The 25187-nt window shown below is 50.7% G+C and overlaps 1 protein-coding gene, 1 long non-coding RNA gene and 1 pseudogene across 2 annotated transcripts; 1 reads left to right on the forward strand and 2 right to left on the reverse strand.

Annotated features, from left to right (window-relative positions):
* Positions 1–23409, forward strand: part of LOC132812388 (zinc finger protein 850-like) — a 42416-nt pseudogene extending 19007 nt beyond the window's left edge.
* On the reverse strand, positions 5485–8448 carry LOC132812387 (zinc finger protein 229-like). Its single transcript, XM_060822933.1, has one exon. It carries the CDS (start codon positions 8200–8202, stop codon positions 7024–7026), a length of 1179 nt encoding a protein of 392 aa, XP_060678916.1. The 5' UTR covers positions 8203–8448; the 3' UTR covers positions 5485–7023.
* On the reverse strand, positions 12148–18695 carry LOC132812390 (uncharacterized). Its single transcript, XR_009643607.1, has 2 exons — positions 18618–18695; positions 12148–14965 (listed from the first exon to the last, which is right to left on the reverse strand). It is a non-coding gene; the product is annotated as an uncharacterized LOC132812390 (long non-coding RNA).
* Positions 23410–25187: the final 1778 nt, after the last annotated feature.

Below are 25187 nucleotides of genomic sequence, written 5' to 3' on the forward strand. Positions count from 1 at the left end.
AAGAGAGAGTTAAGAAGAGCAAAGAGAGGACACAAGCAGTCTTTAGCAAATCGAATAAAAGGATGATTAGGGTAGGAATAGGGCCAGTCAAAGACAGAAGTGGGAAGTGGAGTGTGGACCCTGTAGAGAGCAGAGAGGTGCTAAATGAACATTTCTCATCGGTGTTCACTCAGGAAAAGAATGAGGTATGAGATATTAGACTCAAAAGGATCGAGGTTAGTTACACACAGGTGTTATCAATTCGAGAAGGAGTGAAAGTAGACAAGTCCCCTGGGCTGGATGGGATTTATCCGAGGATTCTCTGGGAAGCTAGGGAGGAGATAGCAGAGCCTTTGGCTTTGATATTTGAGTCGTCATTGTCGACGGATTTAGTACCTGAGGACTGGAGGATTGCAAATGTTGTGCCCTTATTCAAGAGAGGGCATAACTACAAATTGAGGGGTGATAGCTTTAAGACAGGTGTCAGAGGCAAGTTCTTTACACAGAGAGTGGTAAGGGTGTGAAATGCCCTACCTGCTAAGGTAGTCAACTCAGCCACATTAGAGAGATTTAAACAATCCTTAGATAAGCGCATGGATGATTTTGGGATAGTGTAGGAGAACGAGCTGAGAATAGTTCACAGGTTGGCGCACCATCAAGGGCCGAAAGGCCTGTTCTGAGCTGGATTGTTCTATGTTCTAAACTTAGTGCAGGAGGCTGAAAGAAATGAGCAGCTTTAAAACAAAAACCTCTTGGAGTTCAATGAGAGTCTAAGCCCAGTGGTAAGTTCAGGTAACCTTTATTGCAACCCAACTTTCTTACAGTTTCAGATCTCCCCAGCAAAAAGGCAGAGAAAAAGTAGTTGTTTCTTGAACAGCTCAAGGTGAAAGTGCACACACCACACCTCCCCTGTTTCCTCACCCACCCCCCCCACCTCACTGTCTTTACTATTGGTCAGCACCAAGTTGTCCCTTTGTAACTGGATCCTTAGTACAGCCGTAACCTGGAGGAAGTATTGCCTCACTCAGCAATTTCAACCCATACCCTGTCTCCAAGTAAGTTTCTCCCCGCTCCTTTGCCAGTGGAGGAAGGGCAGTGTAGAGTCAACCAGACTGCTGTGGGTCTGGAGTCACGTGTAGGCCAGACCAGGTAAAGGATGCAGCTGGAACGACTGAGTGTAGCCTTTCCCACAATGGCGATTCCCTTCCCTAACACAGGAGAGAGGGAATCAGATGGGGGTTTTCTCCCCCCGCACCACCCCCTCCCTGAAACAGTCTCATCGTTAGATTCCGAACTCCACATTTCTGACCGAATACCAATTCTGCATCTGTCATGGGGGGATTCAAACCCAGGTGTCCCCGGAACCGGGTTGATAGTCCAATCGATAATGGTACTCGGCCGTCACTCCTTCAATCCCCTTGCAACGGCACGTGAACTCGCTGGTGGCTCCGCAGGTTGGAGGAGTAGGTGAAGCCCTTCCCGCACTGAGAGCAGATGAACGACCTCTCCCCGGTGTGGATCCGCTGGTGGCTCCGCAGGTGGGAGGATGTGCTGAAGGCCTTCCCGCACTGAGAGCAGGTGTATGGTCTCTCCCCGGTGTGGATACTGTTAGGACGGGGGTCCCGTCCTTGCGTGTTCGTTTAGGAGGAGACCACAGACACTCAATTGTTTGGCTCAAGCAGGCTTTATTGCAGAATCGTAGCTGATAGTGAATCACCATGCATTCACTGGAGAAGGCGCGCGTTCTGCCATCCCCTTACAAAATCGCCCTTGATATACTTTTCTAAGCAAAGCTACGTGATCTCTCGCACACAAAGCGTTTCTTGTGACAGGGCCCGTTTGGCCTTGGCAGCTATCCACGAGACGGTCTCAGTCTCGTAAACAACAGTCCAGCCGCCTGTTATTGAGTTCGTATGGCCTTGGCAGCTGCGCTGAGCAGAGCCTGCCATTGCGCTCGCCTGGCCTTGGTAGTTTCAGTCTCGTAAACAGCAGTCCAGCTGCACAGGCAGTTTCGGTCAGCAGTCCAAACAACAGCTCCGCAGCGCCCCCCGATTCCCCAAGCAGCAACTACAGTTCTACCCTCCCTAGGCCTATATCCATCCCAACATTCCCTCCCTTGGCCTCTACTGAGGTGACATCAACCCATACCGCTACAAACGCAATGTCGCGCGGCAACCGGTGCCAGGTGTGTCGGCGGATGCCCCACCAAACATCCCTTTGGCTTCTCCGAACACATTATGTTGACCCGACTGACCGGTTCTAGGGAAACATTAGGTCAGGGTGAAGGGGTCACTAAGCAGCATACTGTTACAAAACAAGTAACAAACAAAAATTAACAATTGGTAGGCAATTCTAGATTCTTTTCTTTTAAAAAAAAACTACAAGAAAGGTCTCATAAGTAGATCTCAAGATTAACAAAAGTTAGGATGAGTGTAGAATGAAGGTCTGTTGTCCAAAGAACACCTAATTATACAACTACTCATTAAAATCGGTCGTATTATACCATGACATCTTGAAATAAATTTTCAAACTACTGACATCGTGTCAAATCTTTTGTAATAGGATTCAATGAGCTTTCCCTCCTTCCCAAAGGTTTGTTGTTAAGTCGGTTCTGGAAGATGCCACAAAACTAGCATTTTCCTTTGTCAAAAATACAGTGAATACAATGTACCGAGTGCACGATTTTCCTTCTATCAAGCTGCTTTGCCAGCCAGAAACTTGACCAGATTCCGGTACGGATGCAAAAGCCAGGGATCTGCTAAAGCCACAGGCCACTATTCTGAGGGCCAATGCATGACTGTGCCTATCTTAGGTTGTTCCTCGCTCGAGGAATCTTACCCGTCACTGGCTAACCAGTTATCTTTACTGACCAACAAAAACCCACATCCACGTCACAGCTACTGGCTTATTACTGTGATCAGTGGCTTTTGAGACCAATCAAAACATTTTAGGAATACAAGATGTTGGCTAGGAATCTTTTGGGTAAACAATAGTTTCTTCAGTCTTGAGGCATATAGCACTTCACAATCTCTAACTGCAGCATAAAAAGCACAAATTTACCTGTTGCCAATTTGAATGGGAAAAATATACAACTAGGGGGTCTTTGGACCACAGCCCTCACATTCTGAGGCCCTGAAGGAAAAGGATTAGAAATGATATAAAGCAAAATCATATATTGTCCCGCGTTTCTCTCTCAGGCATAGCTCCTCCATTCCCTCTGGTTCCGATCCCGTAATCTTTCCTTGGGGTGCCCCCATCACAGGCTCCTCCAGCACCGCTGCCTGGTATGCGGGCGGGGGGTCATCCTTTCCCGTCAGGGCACAGTCAATCTTTCGTGTCACAAGCGTCCTGATACATGGTATACAACAACCACCACAGGTAATAAAGATAGCAACAGAGATGCATAAACCAAGGGCCAGCTGTCCCAGCACAGTTCCCCATCTACCGAATGTGCTATTCAGCCAATCTATGACTGGGTTTTTAACCCCCGACTGTTGCTTCAGTTCAGTGGCTAGGGCTCGGAGTTTTGTCAAGGTCTTGGTGAGCTTGCCATCCGGGCCTGTGTTGTTTGTTATCGCAGTACAGCACGTTTCTCCAAACAGAGCACAGACCCCCCTTTTCTCGGCCAGTAACATGTCCAGGGCCATCCTATTCTGCAAGGTCATAAGGGAAGTCTGAGCAAGTTGCTCGTGGATTGCGTCAACCGCATCTCGGGTTAAGTTGGCAAGCCTTTGGACATTATAATGGATGAGATCGATTCTATTGGTGTGTTTATTTATCGTGATGGGGAAGATGGCCACAAAAAGGGGAAAGCTCTCAAAGCCGAAGGCCACCTCGTCTATTAGTTTATACTCATCAGGGATGTTTCTGGCGTGACTGATTGCATCGATCCAGACCCCATGAGGGTTCTTTAAATCCACTATTGGGTTGATGTTTCGCCTATGTCGGGCATGGGGATCGAGTCCCCGGGGCGGCTTCTGGAAGGTGTAATCACCAGGGGCTCGTGGGGACATAAAGAGCGGGGATTCAGGGTTACTAGGACACAACTCCCTTGCCAATTTAGAGGCAACCAATTGTACAGGATCCTACCTCCGCAGTACCACCACAGGTCCACTCGGCTCACCGTTAATTCGGCTGCTTCACTCTTCGTGAGGAAACGGGTTCTGTTGCAGCTGGCTTTGTCAATTGTACCAACTTGATATCCTCGGGTAAGCGATCTTGTGTGGGGTCGGAGTCCAATACCACCTTCGCTCCGCATGGGTCCTTTGATACCTGTATGGAGAATCTTACAACAGGGCAAAAACCTATCCACATCAGGATCCGGCTACTGCCCCTCATTTCCAGCCTCCCATTCAGAAAAAGACCTGTTTCTTCTTACTCTTTTCCCACTTGCCAACCAGTTTTATATCCACCTCAAACTAGATCTATTCCTACATTCTTGAACTTTACGCATTAATCCCTTATTGAGACTTTGTTAAAAGTCTTCTGAAATTCCAAATAAACCACCTCCACTGGCTCCCTTTCAGTAACTCTATTATTTACATCCTCAAAACATTCCAGTAAATTTGTCAAGCTTGACTTCCCTTTCATAAATCTATGCTGACTGTCTCCAATTCTGCTAATGGTTTCCAAATGCTCAGCTATTCAAGCTATGGATGATCCATTTACTCTGTAATCCCATGTATCTTAGGACACAGATAGAAGAGTACAGCACAGAAGATTTCCCTCCTTGCTGATCAAGAATCTATATTTAACACCACATTTTTGCAGAACAGTTCCAAAGATTCCCAATTCTCCATAAAGGAAGAAAAAATTGTTCTAATCTGTGGCCTTTGAAACAGAGACTTCCAATTTAAGATTATCCCACCAGATGAAACTTCAAACCACTCAACATCTTAAGTTTCGATTAATAACCACTCACTCTGCAAAGCTCCTGCAGATACAAACAAAGCCTGTTCTCAAAAGACAACCCATCCCTTCCAAATGCTCTCTGAACACATACACCCATTCTTAAATACAGGTGCCTAACATTGTGCCGTGTTCCAGATATGGTCTCCATAACTGCCCTCTTTTACTGAAGCATAGTCTCTTAACTTATGGGATTTAACTCCCCTCACAATAAGGAATAACATTCCAATAGCTGGACTCACTTTCTTCTAATACATTTTGATCCTTTAGCCCTATCTAAGTCCTTCTTGAAAAACATTCAATGTTTTAGACTCAACCACCTTCTGCGGCCAAATCAAATTAATTTGGGTTGGAGAGGATCGGGAAGCAGACAAGAACTAACTTAAAAGTTAACTACTGGAAGCTTTAGATGTAACAGGCGCTTCCTTACCTTAGAAAGTTTCGGCCGAAAGTTGTCTGCCAACCGATCTGCCAACTTGCTGTCTCTTCCCTCCCTGAGTCGGGGTCACCAGAATGTTAAGACGGGAGTCCCGTCCTCGCGTGTTCGTTTAGGAGGAGAGACCATAGACGCTCAATCGTTTGGCTCAAGCAGGCTTTATTGCAGAATCGTAGCTGATACAGTGAATCACCATGTATTCACTGGAGAAGGCGCGCGTTCTGCCTTCCCCCTACAAAATCGCTCTTGATATACTTTTGCTAAGCAAAGCTACGTGATCTCTCGCATACAAAGCGTTTCCTGTCACAGAGCTCGTTTGGCCTTGGCAGCTGCCCACGAGACGGTTTCAGTCTCGTAAACAACAGTCCAGCCGCCTGTTTTTGAGCTCGTTTGGCCTTGGCAGCTGCGCCGAGCAGAGCCTGTTATTGAGCTCACTCGGCCTTGGCAGCTGTTTACGAGACGGTTTCAGTCAGCGGTCCAAACAACAGCTTCGCAGCACCCCCCGATTCCCCAAGCAACAACTACAGTTCTACCCTCCCTAGACCTATATTCATCACAACACCTCCCAGGATTAAGCAAGTCCCGCAGATTCTGTGGATCACTTTATGGGCCAGAGCACTGAGTATAGGGGTTGGGGTCTGGACAGGACGTTGCTTAGGCCACTTTTGGAATACACAGGAACCTCGATTATCCAAAGGACACATGCAGGGTGTATTTCGGTCGCTTGAAGAATAGATCCCTTACAGTGTGGAAACAGGCCCAACCAGTCCACACTGACCCTCCGAAGAGTAACCCACCCAGACCCATTTCCCTCTAACTAATGTACCTAACACTACGGGTAATTTAGCATGGCCAATTCACCCTGACCTGCACATCTTTGGACTGTGGGACGGAACCGGAGCACTAGGAGGAAACCCACGCAGACGCGGGGAGAATGTGCAAACTCCACACAGTCTGTCGCCTGAGGCAGGAATGAAACCTGGGTCCCTGGTACTGAGAGGTAGCAGCGCTAACCACTGAGCCACCGTGCTGGTTCATCTAATTCTGGATAATCGAAGCTCCTCTGTATTATGTGCACTTCTGGTCTATCGGAAGGATGTTGCAAAACTTGAAAGGGCTCAGAAAGATTGACAAGGATGTTGCCAGGGTTGGAGGGTTTGAGCTACAGGGAGAGGCTGAACAGGCTGGGGTTGTCTTCCCTGGGACGTCGGAGGCTGAGGTTTGACTTTAAGAGAGGTTTATAAAATCATGGAGGGGCATGGATAGGGATAGACAAAGTCTTTTGCCAGAACTAGAGGGCATAGGTTTAGGGTGAGAGGGGAAAGATTTAAAAAGGGTCCTAAGGGGCAACATTTTTCACAGAGGGTGGTGTGTGCGTGCGGAATGAGCTGCCAGAGGAAGTGGTGGAGGCTGGTACAATTGCAACATTTAAAAGGCATCCACTTGGGTATCTGTGTAAGGAGGGGTTTGGAGGGATAGGGCCAATTGCTGGCAAATGGGACTTGATTAGTTGAGGATATGGAGGAGTTGGAGTTGGAGTTATTTCTGTGTTGTACATCTCTACTTCAGGAGGAAATGCGCAGTCGCAGGCTCGCAGAGCCACTGGATGCCAAGGAGATGAGAGCACAGCAACTGCAGTGACCCTCCCCCCTCCCACCCAGGGTTCAGCCCTAGGCGGTGACTCACAGCGGCTGGCCCCGTCACTTGTGCCCCCGCTGGTGCTGCAGCAGGTGCTGGGACTGAGCGAAGCCCCTCCCGCAGACAGAGCAGGTGAATGGCCTCTCCCCCGTGTGGACCCGCTGGTGCCGCAGCAGGTGCTGGGACCGAGCGAAGCCCCTCCCGCAGACAGAGCAGGTGAATGGCCTCTCCCCCGTGTGGACCCGCTGGTGCCGCAGCAGGGTGGACGAGCGAGGGAAGCCCTTGCCGCAGACGGAGCAGGTGAAGGGCCGCTCCCCGGTGTGGAGCAGCTGGTGGGACTGCAGGGTGGACGACTGGGTAAAGCCCTTGCCGCAGACGGAGCAGGTGAAGGGCCTCTCCCCGGTGTGGACCCGCTGGTGCCGCAGCAGGGTGGACGAGTGAGAGAAGCCCTTGCCGCACACCGAGCAGGTGAAGGGCCGCTCCCCGGTGTGGAGCAGCTGGTGGGACCGCAGGGTGGACAAGTGAGGGAAGCCCTTGCCGCAGACGGAGCAGGTGAAGGGCCGCTCCCCGGTGTGGACCCGCTGGTGCCGCAGCAGGGTGGATGAGTGAGGGAAGCCCTTGCCGCACACCGAGCAGGTGAAGGGCCGCTCCCCGGTGTGGACCCACTGGTGGGCCAGCAGGTGCGACGACTGGGTAAAGCCCTTGCTGCAGACGGAGCAGGTGAAGGGCCGCTCCCCGGCGTGGACCCGCTGGTGGGACTTCAGCTTCAACGACTTAGTGAAGGCCTTCCCGCACTCGGAGCAGACGTACGGCCTCTTGCCGTTGTGGAGCCGCTGGTGGGAAAGCAGGTGGGACGAGCGGGTGAAGCCCTTGTCGCAGACCGAGCAGCTGAATGGCCTCTCCCCGGTGTGGACCCGCTGGTGTGAGATCAGGTGGGACGACTGGGTGAAGCCCTTGCCGCAGACGGAGCAGGTGAAGGGCCGCTCCCCGGTGTGGACCCGCCGGTGCTTGAGCAGGTTGGACGAGTGAGAGAAGCCCTTGCCGCAGACGGAGCAGGTGAAGGGCCGCTCCCCGGTGTGGACCCGCTGGTGGGCCAGCAGGTTGGCCGAGTCGCTGAAGTCCTTCCCGCACTCGGAGCAGGTGAAGGGCCGCTCCCCAGTGTGGAAACGGCGGTGGATCTCCAGATCGGACGGGTAGCGGAATCCTTTCCCGCAATCCCCACACTTCCACGGTTTCTCCATGGCGCGCGGAATGCCTCCTGAGACTTCTTTGCCCACTGTGGGGAAAGCTGGCTCAGGCACGTGCCCCTGTGGTTCAGGTAAAGACGATACTTCAAGAGCCTACTGAAGCAGACAAAAACGTTCAAAGAATTTTACCCTTCTGGACTGAAAGAGGGACGTCTCTCCTGTCCCACGAATCAAGGGGCTCTGTCAGACCTTCACATGGTACTCAGTTGGGAAGCTCTACCTGCAAAGCTGCTCTTCTCATATCCTGTGAAAAGGGGATTACAAAAGTCATTGCTGCCTGCACATGACAGGAATTCAGAACAGATCATTCTAGTTTCTGTAGAACTTCCCTAAAACAATCAAGTTACAATATGCAGATGCCAGTGTTGGGCTGGGGTGTACAAAAGGTAAAAAAAAAAATCACACATCACCAGGTTGTAGTCCATTAGATTTGTTTAGAAGTTCGAGCTTTCAGAGCTCTGCACCTTCATCAGGTAGCTAGTGTTGGGACGAAATAACGTCCAAGCGTGTTCTTTTAAGGAGAGACCACACTTACCCAATTATTTGATATAATTGGAGGTACATTTATTTAGCTGCAGAAACTTAGCTGTTACAGCGAAGCACGAAAGAAAGATCGAATGGTTCGCTGGAGAAAATGTACAAGTTCTGAAAATCTATCGATAAGCTCCGTTAGGTATACTATTTTCTAATCTCAATGCATGCAACGTGATCTTTCACAAACAAAAGCCTTCTTCAAAATGGTATAATTTGCAAACAAATGTTCTATGTATTCTGGAAACATTTTTACAAAGGCTTTACATATATTTGAGACATTCTGTATCATAGACACAAAGAATTACTATGATTGAGACATTTTTCCTAGTCTTATTATCACATAGTTTACCTTAATCTAATCACTTAGTTTAGCAGGCAAAATTGACCTTGCTGATGTTCTTTCATTTGAACATCAGCTTTGTTAGTTGTCATGGCAACAAGCCCAGAATTAAAATTACTTTGATCATCATTTTAAACTATAGGTTCACAGTGCCCCCCAATGTCCTAAGAAGTAACTACATCTCTATCCTACCTAACACTAGTAAAACCTCCAGGCGAAAAAGACAGCAGATGCTGGAGATCAGAGTGATGCTGGAAAAGCACAGCAGGTCAGGCAGCATCCGAGGAGCAGGGAAAAAAAATCGACGTTTCAGGCAAAAGCCCTTCATCAGGAATGAGAAAAGAATGAGGACACTTTCCTCATTCCTGAAGAAGGGCTCATGCCCGAAACCTCGATTCTCCTGCTCCTCGGATGCTGCCTGACCTGCTACGCTTTTCCAGCAATACATTTCCATTATCTGAAATATTAACAAGTTGCCTGATGAAGTAGTGTCTCTCTGAAAGCCAGTGCTTCCAATTAAACCTGTTGGACTATAACCTAGAATTGAAAAGGTGCTGCTGGAAAAGCTCAGCAAGTCAGACAGCATCCAAGGAACAGAAGATTCGACGTTTCAGGCATAAGCCCTGAAGAAGGGCTCTGGCCCGAAACGTCGAATCTCCTGTTCCTTGGATGCTGCCTGACCTGCTGAGCTTTTCCAGCAACACATTTTCAGCTCTGATCTCCAGCATCTGCAGACCTCATTTTCTCCTATAACCTAGAGTTGTGTGATTTTTAACTTTAAAAAGTGTTGCAAATCTCCACACACACACACTTTTCTTCAATTCTCACTCTGCTGTTTCTGATATTACCCATCCCCCAGTATTGTCCAGAAAGGGACTTATTACCTAAAAAAGCTGTAAATCTCCATCCCACACACTCTTTAACTCTTGCTGTACCTAATATCCCACCTCCCCCCATACTCCAGCAGGGTCTGATTGATGCTCATTGACTGAGCCACACTCACCTCTTCCTGGACACAGGGACCCTCCAGACCAACACAACATCAGCTCCCCTTAACCGCCCCCCCGCAACGGCGCATGTGCAGGAACAACCGGTCACGTGAATCGAGGGACCGCCTTCGTCACAAAGGCCGCGCGTTGATTGGACGGAGCGTGCGGCGTTGCAGCCTTTCCTATTGGTCCACCGCTTGTCTTTATGACGCCCACGTGACCTCTCTCCTCCTCCTCCCCCCGCACGCCCACCCCTTCACCTCGACAAGGGGAGGCATGACCAATGGGGAGCCTTGGAGGACCGGAAGGAAGGCCGTCCTCCTACCAATCAGAGCATCCCGTCATTGTCTGAATGCGGAAGTTGGATCATGAGCTCCTGCTGCTCTCTCTCTGAATGAAGATTGAGTGTTACCCCAGACTGCACCAACCTCTGTGAGTACAGCACCCTCTCTTCTCACCCCTCCTATTCCATTTCTTTTCTCATTTTGGGATTAAACTGTTGGTTTGTAGGAAGTGAAGTGAAAGGAGGTGAACTCAGGAAATGTGCATATGCTGGATCGCTCTCTCTGTCTCTCTCGTGTCCTTCATCAGGAATTGCGGAGGGGTTGGGGGGGGTGGAAAGGGTGCTGAGAGGTAAATAGGAAGGTGGGAGTGGGGCTGGGGGTAAGGTAGATGCAGGTTGGGGGGGGGTGGTGATGGTGACAGGGTGGAGCAGATTGGTGGGAAGGAAGATGGACAGGTGGGACCCTCCAACCATACAGGATCAATATTGATTTCACCAGTTTCCTCATTCCGACACCCCCCCCCCCGCCCACTCCCAGATACAACCCTCGAACTTGGGACTGCTCTTTTGAAGTGTCCCACCTGTCCATCTGCCTTCCCATCTATCTGCTCCACCCTCCTCTCTGACCTGTCACCTTCTTCCCCTGCTTTCATCTACCCATAGCATTCTCAGCTCCCTTCCCCCAGTCCCACCTCCCTCCCATTTATCTCTCAGTCCCTTTGGGACCACCCCACATTCCTAATCAAGGGGTTATGCCCAAAATGTCAAACCTCCTGCTCCTCAGATGCTGGCTGACCTGCTGTACTCTTGCAGCACCAGACATTTTGGTGCTTATTTGTCTGGATGTTCTGATGTGACCCATTCGCAGATGTGAAGTCACATTCGAGAAAAACTCCTTCATGGAATGTGGGCTTTTTTTTTGGCAAGGCCAACAATGTTTTCGTCCCTAACTGCCCTTCAGACAAGAGGATTGCCAGACTTTAGGGGGCATTTTAAAAGTCAAGCACGTGAGCCATCATATGCAGGCAGCACCAAGTTAATGCTAGTGGGTTTCCTTCCCTGAAGAGCGTTATTGAATCAAATGGGTTTTCAGAAAAGTTTCATTCTCTCAATGACTGAGACTAGTTTTCAATTCAGATTTAAAAAAAATACATTTAATTTCCCCAATGTTTGTTTTTACTGGTATTTGAACCCATGAGCCCAGATTATTTGCCTGGGGCCTCTGGATTGCTGGTCCAGTGTTGTTGTTATAACATCACTGACTCGCCTGGACAGCATTGAGAGTCATACAGATGTATAGCACACAAAGAGACCCTATGTGCAACTGGTGCATGCCGAGCACATAGCCAAAATTGATCTAATCCGATGTGCCAGCACGTCCCTCCAAACCCTTCCCATTCATATTCCCATCCAGATGCCGTTTAAATGTTGCAATTGTCCCAGCCACCACCACTTCCTCTGGCAGCTCATTCCATACACGCACCACCCTCTGACTGACAAAGTTGCCCCTCAGGTCCTTTTTATGTCTTTTCCCCTCTCACCTCTAGTTCTGGACTCTCCCACCCCAGGGAAAAGACCTTGTCTATTCACCCTATCCATGCCCCTCATTATTTTATAAACCTCAATAAGGTCAGCCCTCAGCCTCCGATGCTCCAGGGAAAACAGCCCCAGCTTATTTAGCCACTCCCGATAGCTCAAACCCTGGCAACATCTTTGTTAACATTTTCTGAACCCTTTCAAGTTTCGTTTAACTGAACAGTAAAAGTCATACTGGACAGGGATATATCATAGTGTTACTGTGCAATATGTATTTATTTACGGCTGTATAAATTTGATTTATAATTATTTCTAGTTATATCATAGTGTTGTAGCCATGTTATGTATTCCAAGTTTGGGAGAAGATTTGTAGCTCGGCTGCTCGTTGTTGTGGTTCTGTTTGCCGAGCTGGGAATTTGTGTTGCAGACGTTTCGTCCCCTGTTTGGGTGACATCCTCAGTGCTTGGGAGTCTCCTGTGAAGCACTTCTGTGTTGTTTCCTCCGGCATTTATAGTGGTTTGTCTCTGCCGCTTCCGATTGTCAGTTCCAGCTGTCCGCTGCAGTGGCCGGTATATTGGGTCCAGGTCGATGTGTTTATTGATTGAATCTGTGGGTGAGTGCCATGCCTCCAGGAATTCCCTGGCTGTTCTCTGTTTGGCTTGTCCTGTAATAGTAGTGTTATGGATGCGGATCATTAGCTGTCTTCCTGTTTGTCCTATGTAGTGTTTTGTGCAGTCCTTATTGTGTACAAAATCCCATGCAAGGCCTGCACAAAACACTACATAGGACAAACAGGAAGACAGCTAACGATCCACATCCATGAATACCAACTAGCCACGAAACGACACGACCAGCTATCCTTGGTGGCCATACACGCAGATGACAAGCAACATGAATTCGACTGGGATAACACTACTATTATAGGACAAACCAAACTACTATTATAGGAAGAGAGGGGGGGGCAGATAACTAGGTTAGCAAACTGCAAGAGGGTGGCATGATGGCTCAGTAGGTAGCACCGATGCCTCATAGTGCCAGATTGGCAACTAAATATCCCAGGATATCGATGCTTCAGGTGGGATAGAGAGGGAGGTGAAGGAGTTGTATTACTGGTCAGAGAGGCTATCACAGCTGTGCTGAAGGAGGGCACTATGAAGGACTCGAGCAGTGAGGTAATATGGGAAAAGTCCTGGGGAAAACTGATGTAGAGAGAGATCTGTGTGTTCAGGCCCATTGTTCCCTGAAGATGGCAATGCAGGTCAGTAGAGTGGTCAAGGCGGCATATGGCACACTTTCCTTCATCGGACAGAGTATTGTGTACAAGAGTTGGCAGGTCATGTTACAGTTATACAAGACTTTGTTTCGGCCAGATTTGGAATACCACGTACAGTTCTGGTCGCCACATTACCAAATGGATGTGGATGCTTTGGAGAGGGTGCAGAGGAGGTTCACCAGGATGTTACCTGGTATGGAGGATGCTAACTATGAAGAGAGGTTGAATAGATCAGGATTATTTTCATTGGAAAGACGGAGGTTAAGGGGGGACCAGATTGAGGCCAACAAAATCATGAGAAGTATAGACAGGGTGGATAGCAAGAAATGTTTTTCCCCAGAGTGGAGGACTCAGTTACCTGGGGTCATGAGTTCAAAGTGAGAGGGGAAAGATTTAAGATATCTATGGAAAGTTCTTTACGCAGAGGGTGCTGGATACCTGGAATGTGTTGCCAGCGGAGATGGTAGGGACGGGAACAATGGCGTCATTTAAGATGTATCTCAACAGATACATGAAAGGGCAGGGAGCAGAGGGATACAGATCCTGAGAAAATAGGCAGCAGGTTTAGATAGAGGATCTGGATCGGTGTAGGCTTGGAGGGCCGAAGGGCCTGTTCCTGTGCTGGAATATTCTTTATTCTATCGGGAAAAGACACCTGCCACTCACCTCATCAATGGCCCTCCTGATTTTACAAAGTGTTATAAAGTGTGCTGGACACTCAATGGAATAGAGGCTATTGTATTTGACTCTGATCTATCTGTGGCCATTGGGAAGACGTTTCCATTGGTAGGAGAGACCAGGAGCCGAGGGCACAGCCTTAGACCTTTTAGAACGGAGATAAGCAGAAACCTCTTCAGACAGAGAGTGGGGAATCTGTGGAATTCACTGCCACAGGAGGCTGGGAGGCCAGGTCACGGAGGGTATTTAAGACCGAAATAGATGGGACAAACATGATTTACCATCCGGTGTGAAAGGAGTGCACTTCCTCAGCTCCTGCAGATCTTTGGCCCGGGGAACGTGCAGTCCCAGCCTCAAACAGCATCGGTCCCACGGGAAGCAAAGGGAGTGAGAGCGGCCAGTCCGGCAGAAAGGAAGCCTCGCTCCCTTCCCGCTTCACCCACTGTCTTCGAACGGGGCACAATACCCCCACGGGGCACGATCCCCCCCAGTCCTGGGGGGGATTCGCTGCAGACTTCAACTCCGTGCGATCACGTTGGGAAGGCGCCTGTGCGTCCGCAGGGTCGGCGATCGATTGAAGGCCTTGCCGCCCCCGGGGCAGGTGAGAGGCCTCTCCCTGGTGTGTGGAGGCGCCGGTGCGTCTGCAGGTGGGACAGCTGGGTGAAGGCCTTGCCACACTCGGGGCAGGGGTACGGCCTGTCCCCGGTGTGGACCCGCCGGTGCCTCAGCAGCTTGGAGGACCCAACGAAGGCCTTGCCGGACTCGGGGCAGGAGAACGGCCTCTCCCCGGTGTGACCGCGCCAGTGGATCTCCAGCTCAGAGGGGACTCGAAACCCCTTCCCGCATTCCCCACGGTTTCCCCATGGCGCGGGCTCCCTCCAGGTTCGACGCTCCCTCTGACGTCCCACTCTGCTGCGGGTGGCCGGCTGGCTAACTCTCCGCTCCGGTAAAGCTCCCTCCACCCTCGAACAGCGGCATCTCAGTGCTTTACCAGTCAGATCTCTGGAAGCAGGCGGGACAATCCTCCTTCTCCACTCAAAAGATCGATAAAATTCCAGTCCCAATGAGTCAAGCTGGCTGAGGCAATTAGTTCAAGATATGCAGGTAAATCCTCCTGTGAAAGCCTGTAAATTAGAAAGTCATCGCTGTCAGTATCACGTAGAATCTCAGAGTTTAACAGATCGATTTCACGGAATATTCATTCCACGCCCATAACCCAAAACCTGTGAGTCTCCATCCCACACACTCTCCCTACTGCCGTACCTAATACGCTCCCTCCCAATTTTTCTGATTCCTGACATTTGGCAGATCTAGCTCCAAGAAAAGTTAAGAATTAGAACCTCTACAGTGTGGAAACAGGCCCTTCGGCCCAACAAGTCCAGACCGACCCTGTGATGAGTATCCCACCCAGACCCATTCCCCTATATTTACCCCTGACACGTGCACCTAAGCTACACATCCCTGAACACTCTGGGCAATTTAGTACGGCCAACCCACCCTCACCTGTACAAGGTTGGACTGTGGGAGGAAACCGGAGCACTCCGGGGAAACCCACACGGAGAGTCGCCCGAGGCTGGAATTGAACCCAGGTCCCTGGCACTATGAGGCATCGGTGCTACCTACTGAGCCATCATGCCACCCTCATGCAGTTTGCTAACCTAGTTATCTGCCCCCCAACTCTCTTTCTACCATGTTGACAGACCAAGATGTGGGGGGGAAGGGAAAGAGAATCAGAGCAAGAACTTTGCTTTGGTAACAAGACCTAGAACATGCTCGCTCTGAGGATGACTGGAGTGGAGTCGCTCAATACCCAAGTGAGACTGGAGGGACCCTATAGAGGAATACACTTACAGGACTCTGTGGATATAGAGAGGAATGAGTCTGACTAGATTCATCCACAGAGTCAGCATTGAGCCCAGTATTCTCCTGTCCTGTAACGGGTATGACTGGAAATACATGACATGTTGTGGTTCTGTTCGCCGAGCTGGGAATTTGTGTTGCAGACGTTTCGTCCCCTGTCTAGGTGACATCCTCAGTGCGTGGGAGTCTCCTGTGAAGCGCTTCTGTCATCTTTCCTCCGGCATTTATAGTGGTTTCTCTCTGCCCGCTTCCGGTTGTCAGTTCCAGCTGTCCGCTGCAGTGGTCGGTATATTGGGTCCAGGTCGATGTGCTTATTGATTGAATCTGTGGATGAGTGCCATGCGTCTAGGAATTCCCTGGCTGTTCTCGGTTTGGCTTGTCCTATAATAGTAGTGTTGTCCCAGTCGAATTCATGTTGCTGGTCATCTGCGTGTGTGGCCACCAAGGATAGCTGGTCGTGTCGTTTCGTGGCTAGTTGGTACTCATGGATGCGGATCGTTAGCTGTCTTCCTGTTTGTCCTATGTAGTGTTTTGTGCAGGCCTTGCATGGGATTTTGTACACAATAAGGACTGCACAAAACACTACATAGGGCAAACAGGAAGACAGCTAATGATCCACATCCATAACACTACTATTACAGGACAAGCCAAACAGAGAACAGCCAGGGAATTCCTAGAGGCATGGCACTCACCCACAGATTCAATCAATAAACACATCGACTTGGACCCAATATACCGGCCACTGCAGCGGACAGCTGGAACTGACAACCGGAAGCGGCAGAGACAAACCACTATAAATGCCGGAGGAAACAACACAGAAGTGTTTCACAGGAGACTCCCAAGCACTGAGGATGTCACCTAGACAGGGGACGAAGTGTCTGCAACACAAATTCCCAGCTCGGCAAACAGAACCACAACAACGAGCAGCCGAGCTACAAATCCTCTCCCAAACTTGGAATACATAACATGGCTACAACACTATGATATAACTAGAAATAATTATAAATCAAATTTATACAGTCGTAAATAAATACATATTGCATAGTAACACTATGATATATCCCTGTCCAGTATGACTTTTACTGTTCAGTTAAACGAAACTTGACGGGGTTCAGAAAATGTTTACAAAGATGTTGCCAGGGTTTGAGCTATAGGGAGTGGCTAAATAAGCTGGGGCTGTTTTCCCTGGAGCATCGGAGGCTGAGGGCTGACCTTATTGAGGTTTATAAAATAATGAGGGGCATGGATAGGGTGAATAGACAAGGTCTTTTCCCTGGGGTGGGAGAGTCCAGAACTAGAGGTGAGAGGGGAAAAGACATAAAAAGGATCTAAGGGGCATCTTTGTCAGTCAGAGGGTGGTGCGTGTATGGAATGAGCTGCCAGAGGAAGTGGTGGAGGCTGGGACAATTGCAACATTTAAAAGGCATCTGGATGGGAATATGAATGGGAAGGGTTTGGAGGGACGTGCTGGCACATCGGACTAGATCAATTTTGGCTATGTGCTCGGCATGCACCAGTTGCACATAGGGTCTCTTTGTGTGCTATACATCTGTATGACTCTCAATGCTGTCCAGGCGAGTCAGTGATGTTATAACAACAACACTGGACCAGCAATCCAGAGGCCCCAGGCAAATAATCTGGGCTCATGGGTTCAAATACCAGTAAAAACAAACATTGGGGAAATTAAATGTATTTTTTTAAAATCTGAATTGAAAACTAGTCTCAGTCATTGAGAGAATGAAACTTTTCTGAAAACCCATTTGATTCAATAACGCTCTTCAGGGAAGGAAACCCGTCAGCATTAACTTGGTGCTGCCTGCATATGATGGCTCACGTGCTTGACTTTTAAAATGCCCCCTAAAGTCTGGCAATCCTCTTGTCTGAAGGGCAGTTAGGGACAAAAACATTGTTGGCCTTGCCAAAAAAAAAGCCCACATTCCATGAAGGAGTTTTTCTCGAATGTGACTTCACATCTGCGAATGGGTCACATCAGAACATCCAGACAAATAAGCACCAAAATGTCTGGTGCTGCAAGAGTACAGCAGGTCAGCCAGCATCTGAGGAGCAGGAGGTTTGACATTTTGGGCATAACCCCTTGATTAGGAATGTGGGGTGGGCCCAAAGGGGCTGAGAGATAAATGAGAGGGAGGTGGGACTGGGGGAAGGGAGCTGAGAATGCTATGGGTAGATGAAAGCGGGGGAAGAAGGTGACAGGTCAGAGAGGAGGGTGGAGCAGATAGATGGGAAGGCAGATGGACAGGTGGAACAGTTCAAAAGAGCAGTCCCAAGTTCGAGGGTTGTATCTGGGATTGGGCTGGGGGGGGGGGGGGGGGGGGAAGAGAGAGAGAGAATGAGGAAACTGGTGAAATCAATATTGATCCTGTATGGTTGGAGGGTCCCAATGCAGAGGCATTCTTCCTCCAGGTATCAGGTGGCCTAGGACCCTGCAACCACATGGCATCAACATCGATATCACCAGTTTCCTCACATTCCCTCCCCCCTCCCACCCCAGCTCCACCCTTCAACTCAGCACCACACTCTTGAACTGTCTCACCTGTCCATCTTCCTTCCCACCAATCTGCTCCACCCTGTCGCCATCAACCCCACCCAACCTGCATCTACCTTACCCCCAGCCCCACTCCCACCTTCCTATTTATCTCTCAGCACCCTTTCCACCCCCCTCCCCCTCCGCAATTCCTGATGAAGGACACGAGAGAGACAGAGACACACAGAGATACAGACACCGAGACACAGACACAGAGGGACAGAGACAGCGATCCAGACCAATGCATCCAGCATATGCACCTTTCCTGAGTTCACCTCCTTTCACTTCACTTCCTACAAACCAACAGTTTAATCCCAAAATGAGAAAAGAAATGGAATAGGAGGGGTGAGAAGAGAGGGTGCTGTACTCACAGAGGTTGGTGCAGTCTGGGGTAACACTCAATCTTCATTCAGAGAGAGAGAGAGAGAGCAGCAGGAGCTCATGATCCAAGTTCCGCATTCAAACATTGAGGGGATGCTCTGATTGGTAGGAGGACCAGCCTTCCTTCCGGTCCTCCACGGCTCCCCATTGGTCAGGCCTCCCCGTGTCGAGTGAAGGGAGGGGCGCGTGGGGTGTGGAGGAGGGGAGAGGTCACGTGGGCGTCACAAAGACCAGTGCCGCCGCGTGACGCACGGCGTGGTGGACCATTGGGAAAGGCTGGAACGCCGCACGGACGGGCGCTCCGTCCAATCAACGCGCGGCCTTTGTGACGACGGCGGTCCCTCCATTCACGTGACCGGTTGCTCCTGCACATGCGCCGTTGCGGAGGGGCGGTTAAGGGGAGCTGATGTTGTGTTGGTCTGGAGGGTCCATGTATCCAGGAAGAGGTGAGTGTGGCTCAGTCAATGAGCATCAGTCAGACCCTGCTGGAGCATGGGGGGAGGTGGGATATTAGGTACAGCAAGAGTTAAAGAGTGTGTGGGATGGAGATTTACAGCTTTTTTAGGTAATAAGTCCCTTTCTGGACAATACTGGGGGATGGGTAATATCAGAAACAGCAGAGTGAGAATTGAAGAAAAGTGTGTATGTCGGGTGGAGATTTGCAACACTTTTTTTTAAAGTTAAAAATCACACAACTCTAGGTTATAGGAGAAAATGAGGTCTGCAGATGCTGGAGATCAGAGTGGTGCTGGAAAAGCTCAGCAGGTCAGGCAGCATCCAAGGAACAGGAGATTCGACGTTTCGGGCATAAGCCCTTCTTCAGGAATGAGGAAAGTGTCCTCATTCTTTCCTCATTCCTGATGAAGGGCTTTTGCCTGAAACGTCTTTTTTTTTCCCTGCTCCTCGGATGCTGCCTGACCTGCTGTGCTTTTCCAGCACCACTCTGATCTCCAGCATCTGCTGTCTTTTTCGCCTGGAGGTTTTACTAGCTACCTGATGAAGGTGCAGAGCTCTGAAAGCTCGAACTTCTAAACAAATCTAATGGACTACAACCTGGTGATGTGATTTTTTTTTACCTTTGTACACCCCAGCCCAACACTGGCATCTGCATATTGTAACTTGATTGTTTTAGGGAAGTTCTACAGAAACTAGAATGATCTGTTCTGAATTCCTGTCATGTGCAGGCAGCAATGACTTTTGTAATCCCCTTTTCACAGGATATGAGAAGAGCAGCTTTGCAGGTAGAGCTCCCCAACTGAGTACCATGTGAAGGTCTGACAGAGCCCCTTGATTCGTGGGATAGGAGAGACGTCCCTCTTTCAGTCCAGAAGGGGAAAATTCTTTGAACATTTTTGTCTGCTTCAGTAGGCTCTTGAAGTATCGTCTTTACCTGAACCACAGGGGCACGTGCCTGAGCCAGTTTGCCCACTGTGGGGAAAGGAAGTCTCAGGAGGCATTCCGCGCGCCATGGAGAAACCGTGGAAGTGTGGGGATTGCGGGAAAGGATTCCGCTACCCATCCGATCTGGAGATCCACCGCCGTGTCCACACTGGGGAGAGGCCGTTCAGCTGCTCGGTGTGCGGCAAGGGCTTCTCTGACTCGTCCACCCTGCTGACCCACCAGCGGGTCCACACCGGGGAGCGGCCCTTCACCTGCTCCGTCTGCGGCAAGGGCTTCACCCAGTCGTCCAACCTGCTGACCCACCAGCGGATCCACACTGGGGAGCGGCCCTTCACCTGCTCCGTCTGCGGCAAGAGCTTCACCCAGTCGTCCAACCTGCTGACCCACCAGCGGGTCCACACCGGCGAGGTGGCCTTCACCTGCTCGGTGTGCGGCAAGGGCTTCCCTCACTCGTCCACCCTGCTGCGGCACCAGTGGGTCCACACCGGGGAGCGGCCCTTCACCTGCTCCGTCTGCGGAAAGGGCTTCCCTCACTCGTCCGCCCTGCTGTCCCACCAGCGGGTCCACACCGGGGAGAGGCCGTTCAGCTGCTCTGTCTGCGGCAAGGGCTTCACCCAGTCGTCCGCCCTGCTGACCCACCAGCAGGTCCACACCGGCGAGGGGGCCTTCACCTGCTCGGTGTGCGGCAAGGGCTTCCCTCACTCGTCCACCCTGCTGCGGCACCAGCAGATCCACACCGGGGAGCGGCCCTTCACCTGCTCCGTCTGCGGCAAGGGCTTCCCCCACTCCTCCGGCCTCCAGATCCACCAGCGGGTCCACACCGGGGAGCGGCCCTTCACCTGCTCGGTGTGCGGCAAGGGCTTCACCCGGTCATCCAACCTGCTGACCCACCAGCAGGTCCACACCGGGGAGCGGCCCTTCACCTGCTCGGTCTGCGGCAAGGGCTTCACCCGCTCGTCCCGCCTGTTCTCACACCAGCGGGTCCACACCGGGGAGAGGCCGTTCACCTGCCCCGAGTGCGGCAAGGGCTTCACCTGCTCCTCCAACCTGCTGTCGCACCGGCGGCTTCACAGCGGCGAGCACTCGTTCATCTGATCCGTCTGCGGCAAGGGCTTCACCCGGCTGACCAACCTGCGGACACACCAGCGGGTCCACACCGGGGAGTGGCCATTCACCTGCCCCGTCTGCGAGAGGGGCTTCGCTCACTCCCAGCACCTGCTGCGGTACCAGCGGGGGCACAAGTGACGGGGCCAGCTGCTGTGAGTCACCGCCCAGGGCTGAACCCTGGGTGGGAGGGTGGAGGGTCACTGCAGTTGCTGTGCTCCCATCTGCTTGGCAGCCAGTGGCTCTGCGAGCCTGCGACTGCGCATTTCCTCCTGAAGTAGAGATGTACAACAAAGAAACAGACCCTTCGCTCCAACTCCTCCATATCCTCAACTAATCAAGTCCCATTTGCCAGCAATTGGCCCTATCCCTCCAAACCCCTCCTTACACAGATACCCAAGTGGTTGCCTTTTAAATGTTGCAATTGTACCAGCCTCCACCACTTCCTCTGACAGCTCATTCCACACGCGCACACACCACCCTTTGTGTGAAAAATGTTGCCCCTTAGGACCCTTTTTAAATCTTTCCCCTCTCACCCTAAACCTATGCCCTCTAGTACTGGCAAAAGACTTTGTCTATCCCTATCTATGCCCCTCATAATTTTATAAACCTCTCTTAAAGTCAACCCTCAGCCTCCGACGTTCCAGGGAAGACAACCCCAGCCTGTTCAGCCTCTCCCTGTCGCTCAAACCCACCAACCCTGGCAACATCCTTGTCAATCTTTCTGAACCCTTTCAAGTTTTGCAATATCCTTCCGATAGACTAGAAGTGCACATAATACAGAGGAACTTCGATTATCCAGAATTAGATGAACCAGTACGGTGGCTCAGTGGTTAGCGCTGCTACCTCACAGTACCAGGGACCCGGGTTTCATTCCTGCCTCAGGCGACAGACTGTGTGGAGTTTGCACATTCTCCCCGCGTCTGCGTGGGTTTCCTCCTAGTGCTCCGGTTCTGTCCCACAGTCCAAAGATGTGCAGGTCAGGGTGAATTGGCTATGCTAAGTTGCCCGACGTGTTAGGTACATTAGTCAGAGGGAAATGGGTCTGGGTGGGTTACTCTTTGGAGGGTCAGTGTGGACTGGTTGGGCCTGTTTCCACACTGTGAGGGATCTAATCGTCAAGCGACTGAAATACACCCTGCATGTGTCCTCTGGATAATCGAGGTTCCTGTGTATTCCAAAAGTGGCATAACCAACGTCCTGTCCAGACCCCAACCCCTATACTCAGTGCTCTGACCAAAAAAGTGATCTGCAGAATCTGCGGGACTTGCGAAATCCTGGGAGGTAAATCACGTGTTTCTCCTTCTCTTGCAGGTGGATCCAAGATTTCACTCTCTGTCCCATTGAGTCTCCAGTCAGGTCCTTCAGCTCAACTGGTCTCTCTCAGTATTTCTGACCCATGTGAGCCTCTACGCACCTCCCCTTCACTTGCTCACACTTGATTTCCCTTACAGCAGCATTCCCTTCAGTTCCTTTCTCCCTGACGTCTGTATCCAGCTTCTCCTTAAATGCCGTCTACCTCGACCTGCTACTGTGGGGGTCATTCCCGCTGCAGACAGAGGTCTCTCCTTTGTAACCTCTTCAAAAGATTTACCGCTGACTTCCCCCTTCAGTCTTTTCCATTTCTGGGTCTCCCCGCTGTTGCGAAACTTGGAATGGTTCAGAAAAGATTGACAAGGATGTTGCCAGGGTTGGAGGATCTGAGCTACAGGGAGAGGCTGAACAGGCTGGGGCTGTTTTCCCGGGAGCGTCGGAGGCTGAGGGATGACCTTATAGGGGTTTACAAAATTATGACCAGCATGGATAGGATAAATAGGCAAAGTCTTTTCCCTGGGGTTGGGGAATCCAGAACTAGAGGGCATAGGTTTAGGGTGAGAGGGGAAGATATAAAAGAGACCTACAGGGCAACGTTTTCATACAGAAGGTGGTGTGTGTATGGAATGAGCTGCCAGAGGATGTGGTGGAGGCTGGTACAATTGCAACATTTAAGAGGCATTTGGATGGGTATATGAATAGGAAGGGTTTGGAGGGATATGGGCCGGGTGCTGGCAGGTGGGACTAGTTTGGGTTGGGATATTTGGTCGGTATGGACGGGTTAGACCGAAGGGTCTGTTTCCGTGCTGTACATCTCTTGACAAAGCCTTGTCTGAGGGTGAAATGTTGTCATTCCCGTTGATGCGGGTGGTCCCCTGTCTGTTGTCCTTTTTGTTTCCTTTCTCGGAAAGGACGTCGCAGACATGGGCAGCGTTCCCGAGCCCCGCTCCGGAACGGGCTGTTCCGTCCTCTTCCAGCCCCCGGGGGGTAAGGGGCAGCTTGAGTGCATTGGGAGTGTGGGCCGTTCACCGGGAAGGTGCCAATGGGACGGGAGAGCGGTACCGGTAATGGGGGCGAGGGGGAGATGCCTCAGACCGCCAGAAACACTGGGGCAGCTGCTCGCGTGCTCCTTTTGGATCTCACAGCACAGGGAGGCCTTTCATCTGATTACCTCCCCATCTCTGACTCTGTCTCTGGCTCTCTGTCTCTCTGTGTCTCTCTCTCTCTCTCTGTGTGTCTCTCTCTGCATCTGCCTCTGCGTCTGTCTGTCTCTCTGAGGTGACAGCGGATTCCAGCATATTGCTGCTTGCTGGGTAAACCTGTTTTTCCTCTGTTTTCCCCCTCTCTCTCCTGCTCAAACCCCTGAACTTCAGGCCGCCCCTGACCTTGTCACTATCAGTGAATAGGGAACAGCTTTTCTTCCTCCACCTTATCTGAACCTATCACAATCTTCCCCACTTTCACCAGTTGTATCTGTGTGTGACCCTCTCTTTCTGTGTCTCTTTCTCTCCTAAGCCCCCTCCCTCACCACATCCCATTTACCCACCCCCTCCTGTCATGCTCCCACTTTCAAACGGTCTCGTTGTGTTTTCACTGCCTCTTCCCCATCGTTTCCGTCAAGCACCTCATCTCACGCTTAGAACCCCTGCACTGTAGGAGTAGGCCCTTCAGCCCATCCAACCCACACCTCACCCAGACCTCTGCCTGTAACCCTGCAATTCCCACCTAGCCTACACATCCCTGGGCACTATGGGTAATTTAGCATGGCCAATGCCCCCCTAACCTGCACATCCCCAAACACTATGTAATTTAGCACGGCCAGTCCACCCAAACCTGCACATCCCTGGATAGTATAGGACAATTTAGCATGGCCAATCCACCCTCACCTACACAACCCTGGACACTATGGGTAATTTAGCCTGACCAATTCACCCAAACCTGCACATCCCTGGATACTATAGGACAATTTAGCCTGGCCAATCCTACACTAAGGGTGGATTGGCCATGCTAAATTACCCATAGTACCCAGGGATGTGTAGGTTAGGGTAGATTGGCCATGCTAAATTACCCAATCCTACATATCCCTGGGTACTGTTAGGATAAAATAGGTCAAGGGAGGGTGGAGCTATAGCTGCTGTTTGGGGAATCGAAACTGTAGCTGTAGCTGCTGCTTGGGAAATCGAAACTGTTGCTTACGTGGCCAGCTCAGCTGCCAACGCCCAAATGAGCTCAATAACAGGAAACGCCTAGCAAACGCGAAATGTCCTAATAAGGCAATGCTTAGTAGCTCCGCGAAGCTCTGCTTAGCAAAGAGTATATCAGGAGCAGATTTGGGAGGGGAAGGCAGAACGCGCCTTCTCCAGTGAATGCATGGTGATTCACTGTATCAGCTACGATTCTGCATTAAAGCCTGCTTGTGCCAAACAATTGAGCGTCTGTTGTCTCTCCTCCTAAAACGAACATGCAAGAACAGATTCCGTCCTAACAGTACTATGGGTAATTTAGCATAGCCAATTCACCCTTACCTACACATCTTTGGATTGTGGGAGGAAGCCGGAGCACCCGGAGAAAACCCTCGCAGGCGCAGGCTGGAAATGTGCAAACTCCACACGGACAGTCGCCCCGAGGCTGAAATTGAACCCGGGTCCCTTGGCGCTGTGACCACTGAGCAACCCCTTATAATCCGCCTGCGTTAAATTCCTTTTGTCACCTGGAGGAATGTTACAGTGGGGAGCGGGGTT

The sequence above is a fragment of the Hemiscyllium ocellatum genome, unplaced genomic scaffold, assembly GCF_020745735.1.
Source record: "Hemiscyllium ocellatum isolate sHemOce1 unplaced genomic scaffold, sHemOce1.pat.X.cur. scaffold_2695_pat_ctg1, whole genome shotgun sequence".
Taxonomy (NCBI): Eukaryota; Metazoa; Chordata; class Chondrichthyes; order Orectolobiformes; family Hemiscylliidae; genus Hemiscyllium; species Hemiscyllium ocellatum.